The sequence below is a fragment of the Carassius carassius genome, chromosome 42 (assembly GCF_963082965.1).
Source record: "Carassius carassius chromosome 42, fCarCar2.1, whole genome shotgun sequence".
NCBI lineage: Eukaryota > Metazoa > Chordata > Actinopteri > Cypriniformes > Cyprinidae > Carassius > Carassius carassius.
The window spans coordinates 27,163,065-27,172,950 of record NC_081796.1 but is presented as its reverse complement, the minus strand read 5'-3'; the positions used below and the strand labels follow the sequence as shown (position 1 = coordinate 27,172,950).

At 36.0% G+C, this 9,886-nt stretch overlaps 1 protein-coding gene across 11 annotated transcripts in view; it reads left to right on the top strand.

Moving 5' to 3' along the window:
- The first annotated feature begins 4,189 nt into the window (after positions 1 to 4,189).
- LOC132124467 (receptor-type tyrosine-protein phosphatase mu-like) overlaps positions 4,190 to 9,886 on the top strand; it is a 217,330-nt gene continuing 211,633 nt past the window's right edge. For 4 of the 11 annotated variants that reach the window (XM_059535476.1, XM_059535475.1, XM_059535473.1 and 1 more), the window contains exon 1: positions 4,192 to 4,459. In XM_059535476.1, coding sequence (XP_059391459.1) covers positions 4,378 to 4,459 — 82 coding nt within the window. In that variant the 5' untranslated portion in view covers positions 4,192 to 4,377. Of the gene's footprint in view, positions 4,460 to 9,886 lie in introns of all 11 variants that reach the window. The other 7 variants (XM_059535480.1, XM_059535479.1, XM_059535481.1 and 4 more) reach the window with 4 other exon arrangements.

Sequence of the window (9,886 nt, the reverse complement as noted above, 5' to 3'; positions counted from 1 at the left end):
GTTTCCTGCTGTATTTCCACAATGTGCTGAAAAAGACATCTCAAAGAGCCTGTTGAAATCAAACACACAGCTCAAGAACCTCAGTATATGCATCTATTTACTGTTTTAATATGAGGGATTATGCATTGTGTTTTGTTGTTTTAGGGTTAAATAAAATGTCATGAAAGTTAAGAGAAAATGTCCTGGCAGTTATTTTTTACTGGAAAAAAATATTTCAATCTTTCTACTTCAAAATTTCTTTGTAATAATTTTTTTTTCTTGCTTTCTCAGCTGAAACAAAATAAACATTATCTGAAATAAATTACAATTTAAATATAATGTAATATATAAGTATACATATAAATTTATTATATAAAGTGTATAATAAAAAATAAGCTTATTTTGTTTTATTTCCAATGTTTTATTTTTAATTTTCGTTTAATTTAATACGAAATGAAAACTAATAAAAATGACGTAAACAACAAAATTGTTAACATTTATTACCCTAATGCTTTCACATTTTTCACAGATGTTTTTTTTTTAAGTTGTAAATAAAGTTGTAAATAAAACACTGATCACTGGGGTATGTTTGACAAAAAAACATTGTTTCAGTATTTCTACATTTTTGCAACATAATTTCATGTTTCATCTGATGTTTAATTGAGATATATCAACAATTTCTGAGTGAAAACTGTTTCCACACCAATTCATTTTTTGTCAGTTCACTGTATATATCTGTACTCTTTGTTCGTGTGGAGACACGCTGATGTTGTAATCAGAGCCATTTGGATGTTTATCAGTTTCTCTAACATTTCCTTGTATTTCCCTGGAGGCCAGTGCATTTGCTGTGGAGTGTGTTTAAGTGTGTTTAAGTGTGTCTGTGCCGCTGTGAGGTTATCTATCAAACATCACGATATATCTGACTGCATCTACATACAGGGAGGATGAACATACAGTCTCTCATACTCAAACATATTCAAGTAACATGAGATTATAGTGAGGATATGGACAAGAAAACCCTGACGTGCTGCTGAAAGAGCATCGGAAGACTACTTGATGGATGCAGCAGAAGTGATGAATGTCTCTGTCTGTGAATCTAATTAATCTAATTAAACTAATCCAGAGCAGAAGTGTCTGTAATCTGCACAAGTGTGTAGGGGTCTCATCCGGAGAAAGTGAGAGTGTTGCGGTCAGCAGCTGCTTATGAGAGAAATGCTTCCTATACAAACACACAAGAGATCCACCTTTATTATGACTATTGTTCATGTTAGAATATTAGTAAAGAACATCATTCTCTGGAATCTCAATCTGCATCTCAATCAGTGTTATTTCAGTATCCAGATACACACACACACACACACACACACACACACACACATATACAGTACAGACCAAAAGTTTGGAAACATTACTATTTTTAATGTTTTTGAAAGAAGTTTCTTCTGCTCATCAAGCCTGCATTTATTTGATCAAAAATACAGAAAAAACAGTAATATTGTGAAATATTATTACAACTTAAAATAATAGTTTTCTATTTGAATATACTTTAAAAAATAATTTATTACTGTGATGCAAAGCTGATTTTTCAGCATCATTCCTCCAGCTTCAGTGTCACATGTAACATCAGTCGATCACATGATCATTTAGAAATCATTCTAATATTCTGATTTATTATGAGTGTTGGAAACAGTTCTGCTGTCTCATATATTTGATCAATAAAAGGTTAAAAAGATCTGCATTTAAAAAAAAAACAAAAAAACAACTAATAATCTAATAATATATTTTCTTTACTATCACTTTTTATCAATTTAACACATCCTTGCTGAATAAAAGTATTGATTTTATTAAAAAAAAAGAAAGAAAAAAAATTACTGACCCCAAATGACTGACCAGTAGTGTATATTGTTATTACAAAATATTTATATTTTAAAAACATAGCTTCTTTTTTTTTACTTTTATTCATCAAAGTATCCTAAAAAAGTATCACATGTTCTGAACAAATATGAAGCAGCAGAACTGTTTCCAACTTTGATAATGAATCATCATATTAGAATGATTTCTGAAGGATCATGTGATAATGATCCTAAAAATTCAGCTTTGCATCACAGAAATAAATGATCATTTAAGGTATAATACATTTAAAAACAATTATTTTAAAACATAATAATATATCACAATATTACATGTTGTTTTTTTCTGTATTTTTGATCAAATAAATGCAGGCTTGATGAGCAGAAGAAACTTCTTTCAAAAACATTAAAAATAGTAATGTTTCCAAACTTTTGGTCTGTACTGTATATATATATATATATACATATATGTATATTTTAAATTAAAATTTTAAATAAAAAAATAATAATTTGTGTTTACGTTTTTTAAACCTTTTACATTTTTTAAAATTAGTTTTTAGTAATTTCTTAGTTTTTTGTCATTTTTTTTATGTCTATATAGTTTTTTATTAATTGTTAAGTTTTAGTTATTTTAGTGCTTCAAGATAATCTAAATGAAAATGAGAGTTTATTTTTATTTTTTTTATTTTGTTTGAGTTAACATTTATTTTATTTCACACAACCAAATGATTTTATATTAATTATGTCTTTTAAATAATTAATAAAAAAAAATTAATTTTGTTTTTTTATATATTTTATTATTGCCATCCTTTTGTCTATTTCTTTAAGATTAAGTTTGTTTTTCTATTGCTGTTGTTTTTTTCATGTCATAAAAATTACAAATAAATATTTGTTTGGGAAATACTTTTTTTTTTTTTTTTTACTATTTTATAAAAACATTAAAAGACTTAATTAATTTCTGAGTACATTATATATTTATGTACAAAACTGCAAACAATAACAATGTCAAAATAAAGAATATTTGACCGTCATTCGTCTAAAAATAAGAATAGAGATGATTCCATCATTTGTGTGTGAAGATAGGACAGCACTGAGCAGCGGGGTCAGGGGTCAGGGGTCAGAGGTCAGAGGTGCAAACACAGCAGCTGAGACTACAAACAGCACACCGGGGCTAGTTGTCCAAAGGTTCGCATCATATCCAGTCAAATGTCCGAGTTGTGTGACCACTATTTGTGTAACACAATGAAAGCACACTGACATCTACATTCAGACGGGACTCGAGGGCTTCTCTGGAGTATTCTGGATAGACATCAGGGCGGGGCAAGTTGTCACTTGTTTTATATGTTGTAATATTATACTTTAATGGATTATATCTTCTATCAGGCAGAACAGCCTGGAACTCATTTAAATAGATGCTTTGTAGACAATGCCTTTTTTATTGATTTAACTTTGTTACTATTCTCACATTTTGAGACAAAACCACTACAACCTTACACTTACACTAAAACCAAACATAAAAAACAATAAACAATTAAAACAAATGACAAACTGTCTTGTTTTAAAGCAGAGCTTTTGGGTCACAAATATGATCTTCCTCACACAAAGCACCCTGATCCTGATATTTGCTCTATATAGTTTCTTATAAAGACCCAGATTAAATCAAATAAAGCGTTCAGGAGGTGATTAGGTGCCACAGAAGAGCAATTTTTGGTTCCCTTCCAATTATCAGTTCTTAAAAGAACCATTTTTTAATAGTGTGAAGAAGAATAAGAATAGTATAAACATTTAATAATCTGAAGAGCCTTTTTCAACTCTATTTTTAAGAATGTATAGTGAAAAATGTTATTATAAATGTCTAAATTATTTTTTGTTTTTTTAGTTACATCATTACATTTTTTTCTCTCAATGTGATACTGTCATACTGTCTTTATTTACTTATTTTAATTTAAACTATTCATTTATATAAACATTTTTTTCATATATATTTTATTTTATGTATTTTCTAAGTAAATTCTGACGAACCCTTTGGCGCTCCCTTGTGGACCCCACACTGTAAACTTTCCTGCCGTCACACACACACACACACACACACACACACACACACACTGTGTCTCAGATCTGATGCGCGCACAATCACAGCAGACTCGTTTTTTGGGGGTAATATCAACATTGATTTGTAACGCTGCGCATCACACCCTCTCAGTTCTCGACGAACTAAACTTCGGCTCAGTTCGGCTCAGCTCGGCTCGATCCGCTCGCTCCAGCGCAACTGGTTTTAGAAAGTCTCTCCACTAGAAGAACCTGAGAACGCCTCCGACGGAACGCGAGCACAAAACGCCCCTTCGCTTGTGTCGCGGTGACGTCACCCCCCCCCCCCCCCACCCCGGCGGTACTAAAGTCGGTAACGAACGAACGGACACAGTTTAACTAGTTCGAAGACGCTGACGGGGGTGTAACGTCTCCGGGCGCGTCGCTGCTCAGACGAACGGGAGTAATCACGGATCGGCGCGAGAGGAGCGCGGGGTGGCGTTTGCGAGAGACTCCCGCGATGGATCTGAGACTTTTAGCGGCTTTTCTCTTCTCCTCCGTTATTTTCGGGATCTCAGCCGGAGCGGTTCACAAATCCCAAGGTAAGACCATCGGATGTTTCTTTCCAAACGCGTTCGCTTACAGTAACTCCAGACTGTACAAAGTAACTTCTCTCGCGCAGATGAGCGGCGGCGGCGCGTTTGATGTCTGTGAGTCTGTAACATTTCTCTCAGACGCCACAGCCCAAACTTTCCCAAATCTCCCGACAGATGAGAACCATTCGCCTTCTGCCGAGGAAAACGAGCTTCTCTCGTCTTTTGATAAATAACCGTCGAACATTCTTTGATTATTGTGTTGCGCTTGGGTTTCCCTCATTTTCTCCGCTAATAAAAAGTGCCACAGAGGCCATTGTAACATGGATATGTTGTTCTTTTATTATTATTATTATTATTATTATTATTATTATTTTGTAAATAGCTATAGTAAGCAATCCCAGCTAACATGTAACGTTCTTTCAATTAATAAACTTTTTTTTCCAGTAACGTTAATAGGTCTTTGATTATGTTCTCATCCCTTATACATTTTATTTTTTAATGCGTTTTTTTTCTTAAATGTTCCTCGTGTTTAAAGACGTTTTTGGACGTCACTGAATGGGATTCTTCTTTTGACGTATAAATGCGTACCATGGTATTACCATAATATTTTGTCTTCTTACCAGAAGCGAGCCGTTAGTTTCTGCGCTCCGTCAGTCACCGTGTTTAACGAGATAACCGACTCAAACAGAGAAAGAAAGGCATGCCTTTGAGCTATTTTTATCTGTAGTTATTCTATAATCTTACTTTGAATGCAAAGCAGTCGAACAGAGGCAGATGCTCGATGAGGAAGAGTTTCACTGCGTCTTTATGAAGTTGTTTCTTCCTTTCTTTCTTTCCTAAAGTGCTTGGAGTAAATGAGAGCCATCTGTGTTTAATGAAAACCATGACAGTCTTTGAGCAGCATTACATGGCTTTCATTTGTATTAATCAATGACTTCAGTGTTGAAACGAGTCGGTTTTTGTAGATGAACGATACAAACTGTGACTTTTTGATGCCTTTGCATGAAATGAAGCAATACTTTGATGCATGTTTAAAGAATAATGTCATTGTTTAACCTGATACAGCTTCAATCTCAGTACGCTGAATGGTTTTTGCAGATGTTTTGTAGTTTTATTCAGTGTTTTGTGTCCTGATGGGGGCAGCAGTGTTCACACATGATGTGAGATTAACTCCACAGAAATCCCATCTATGAGATGCTTGTGTGACACTTGTTTTAGGCGTCCAACTCTTATAAACCAGGAATTATTTAGTTGATTTTAACATATTTTTATTATTATTATTATTATTACTCTTTAGTTCTGATTGCATATAAAATATTTAATTGTTTACACAAGTGCTTTAAATACAAATAAAGATGCATGATAAAGATATCCTTGTATCACACAAATATTGGAATGCCAAGATGGAATCATATGAGTGATTTTTGCTTGTTAGCATGAGTGAGTTTGAAATATTTCATGTACAGAGCTGCTATTATATTCTCATTCTCGTCTCAAACCGGTTTAAATCTGATGAACTGCATTGCTCAAGCTTCTGTTGGAGAAAGAACGCATTGTCAGTTTTCGGTTCAGATGCATTGACCGTCATCTCCTGAGCAGGATGAGCATTATGGAGATTATTTGGACTGGTGACGCGGAGGATATCCTGAGCCTCTTCCGTGGATTCAGTCACATGCAGCACATTGTGTTTGATTCACATTGTTCTCGTTGGACATGCATCGTGACAAGCATCACCTGTGTGTTTTCTGAGCTCGTTCGTCTTCCCGAGCACCGTTTCCTTTAATTAGTTTTTCTTTAAATCATGTTCATGGATTGTTTCCAAGACTCAGGAGTTTGAAACTAGATCTGTGTTTTAACTGAAGGAGGGCATCTGATTTTGAGGGCCAATGTTGCGATAGCTAGCCATCGTCTGCCAAAAGCATTTCTACGCCCTCGTGCAGAATTCCAGTCCGGCCTTCAGTGTTTGTTGTGTCTGAGCTCTGCAAACGATTGTGTCTTCCTGTGACCGCATTCCAGCAAAACACACACACACACACACACACACACACACACACACACAGACTAAAACATGACTAGAAAGCCATCGACCTCTAACATGAATCGTTTAGGAGCCAAATGACCTTTTGTATTAGTTGGCAAGTCACAGAGTTGCTGGATATAGATGCACAGTCATCTACGCTCACATCTGACCTATCGCTGCTGTTGGAGATCAACATTATCATCTTCAATTGATGCATTACTCTGTTCTTCTTGAATGAATCAGACATCATGGGCTGTGACAAGAACATAAACCGATTCAAAGACCGTGATGCATTTACAACATTAATAATGTCATCTAGCAAATATTTAGGACCATTTATTTGACAAAATGTTGACTTCATGTTGAGTTTTATTGAGTAAGTGAAGAAAGCATTATTTTTCACTGGAGGAAGTGTTATTATGGATTATTTGAGTTAAAATCATCTTAATGCTGGATGTGTTTCATCTTTTGTCTTCTCCAGATGTTCACTGATGGACTGGAGTGCTGTGGATTATTGTGATGTTTTTATCAGACTCTCATTCTGACGGCACCCATTCACTGCAGAGCATCCATTGATGAGACACTGATGCAATGCCACATTTCTCCAAACCTGAAAAAACAAGCAAATCTTTAAATTTAGTTGCATTTGCCACAGTTTCAAGTTACAGTCTGCACCTATGTGTCGGTAGATTGTGTGTGTGTGTGAGTGTGTGTGTGTGTGTGTGAGTGTGTGTAGGATTGTTCATGAGTGTGTAAGTTGCTGAGTAAACAGCGCTGTACTATTGAAACTCCCTCGTCCTCGGGTGGGCTACAAATGAGCATAAAAGTGAATGAATCAGCCGCCTCCACTAACACAGGGCTAACACAAGGTGGACAGGTGGTCTTCCATCGCGCTTCACGAACGAGCAGAAATAAAAAAGCTCTAGGTGATTAAACGCTAATAATACGAGGGCCGCTGTTCAGTGGAGTTAAGCCTCTTTGTAGGTGATGGTATCAAGCTCAAAACACCGCTAATTAATCCACAATGGGCCTCGCTGTCCCGATTTCAAAGGCTTTTTCGTAGCGAGGTTCTTTGATACTCTGTCTCGCTCCGAGCAGGTGAACGTTCGTCTGAACACAAGCGAATCTGCGTCTGCAGAGCTTTAACGGCCCTCGTTTGACTCATTAACCGTTCGCCGGGCCTAGTTTAACATCACTGCAGCACTTTTCCAAGTTTTTCTGACCTAATTATAATCAGGCTATTGTTTCTTGAAGGGTAGGCCCTAGTTTTTTTCAGACAGGAAGTTGTCCCTCTTCAGCATCGAGGCGAGAGATGAAAGCTGCGCAGGGGAGCAGAAGTTTCCCAAGCTTCGACGCCGGCGCTGATCCCAGAGATTTATTTGTGTTGACACTTAATAGAGGAGGCGTAAATATTTGAGCTGCACGCAAGGACCGTGTCGTGCCAAATAGTTTTTTAATGACACTCTAATTATTTCTCCCATGTGTTTATTGTGAACCTGGCATTCATCGAGCGCTGGATGTTTGTGCTTCTGTTTCCTGCTTTTGTTCCTGAATTCATTTGAAGCTTTATAGTGATGTATTTGTGTGTGAAACAGGATATCGATTACTGATTGCATCTTGTAGAGACAAAGGGTGAACATTCAAACATGCAAAAGTAAATGTTACATTATATCCCACTATACTATATTAAAATGTTTTACATTTATTTCTTTTAATTAAACATTTTTGTAATTTATTTTTAATAAAATTTTCTCATGTTATAGTTTACATTTCAATGCAAAAATAAAACAAACATTTCGAAAACAAAAATATAAATTGGAAATGGATGTTTTTTTCCCCCATATTTTGTTCCATGCTCTCATAATAAATCAAAATCAAAAGTGTGCCAAATTAAAGATCATCCCAGTCCAGCTTCAGCCATTTCTGGTGTAGAAGGCCAGATTTAAATGAGAGTTTGCTAAAACAATGCCTTAATTGCTAATTTGCCATGAGTTTATATCGTCTTAATTGAAGAAGTAAATTCTTAGACTCTTAAAAATAAAGATTCCCTGAAGAACCTTTAACATGCATTGGATCTTTGCTTTGGACAAAAGGTTCTTTATATTATGAACATGTTTTCCACACTAAGAAGATCATTGGTATTTTATAGCTTCTCTAAGGAAACCAAAATGGATCTTGTAGCATGTCTGTTTCTGTATTTCATGCAGTTTCTATCATAAGCGCTCCGTCTGGTTCAAGGTAAACCAAGCTGGCTGTTTTATGTTCCTCCTCTCTTCGCTCATGTTATTGACATGCACAACAACAGTAATTTCACACTCCACATAACTGCTGCTCTCGAGTCCAGGGGCAGTCCGGTGTAAGAGTGCAGATTTAATTGCATTAATAATCCAATCATTGAGTGCTGACATTGAACCTGTCCTGGCCTGAAACGCAGGAAATACCAAATCACTTAGAGCCAAAATGGAGGCCTTTTCCATTTTAATAATGGCACAGTCCCGTGCCGCTGCATGAATAACGTCTCAGTGAAACGCACGAGGAAAATCAGGCTGGAGACTGTGTATTCAGCTCACAGCCTTCACATTGCCCTCCTCCCATTGCATCCTTAATTAGTTTTCCACAAGATAAATACAAGAACGAAACGGCTATTTTTAACCGTAAATGCTTGTTTGTGGTTATGTGCATGTTGTCTGATAGAAGCCACCAGTGCAGTCCTTAGTTTCAGTCCAGGATTTGATGTTATATCCAAATCAATGCAATTGCATGGTTGTAAGTGCATCAGTTGTTGACTGGATGTTTAAAACAGTCATAAATGTCTTCAGGTGAGTGTAAGTTTGGAGATGTCCTGCATGCATCACCAGAAAGAAGACCCAGTTTGATGAAACATCACGAGCTCAAAGAATTAAGAAATGAAGCATGCATTGAATTGCACACAATAAAATCATGCATATGAATTTTGGATTCATGGAAATGCACTGGAGACTCCAGAAGAGCTTGATGTTAACATGTTGAAACTCAAATGCACGGCGGATGCAGATGTTGAGTGCAACAGTGCATTGTGATCGAAGAGTTTGCATTGCACAGAAGCATATCTTTAATGTTTCTCTTGCCTGAATCTATCTTTGTGGATTTTATTTGGAAGCAGCCGGCTATCTAGAAGTTTGCAGTCGAGCTGTAGTGTCTCTGTAGCATCTGCGGAGCGCAAGAACAGTGAAGCACAGATGCTGCTGATGCAAGCATTCACTGTGGAGAAAGGTATTCACCAAAGGGAGCCGGATCATTAATAAACATTATGCAAAGTATGTATGTATGTAATTTGTAAAATTAATATTGAACTGAAATAAAACTGCAGCATTAGTATTTCTTATTGAAGCTCCTTCTGGAGGAACTCTCGCAGCGCTGGGTGTCTTTTTAAC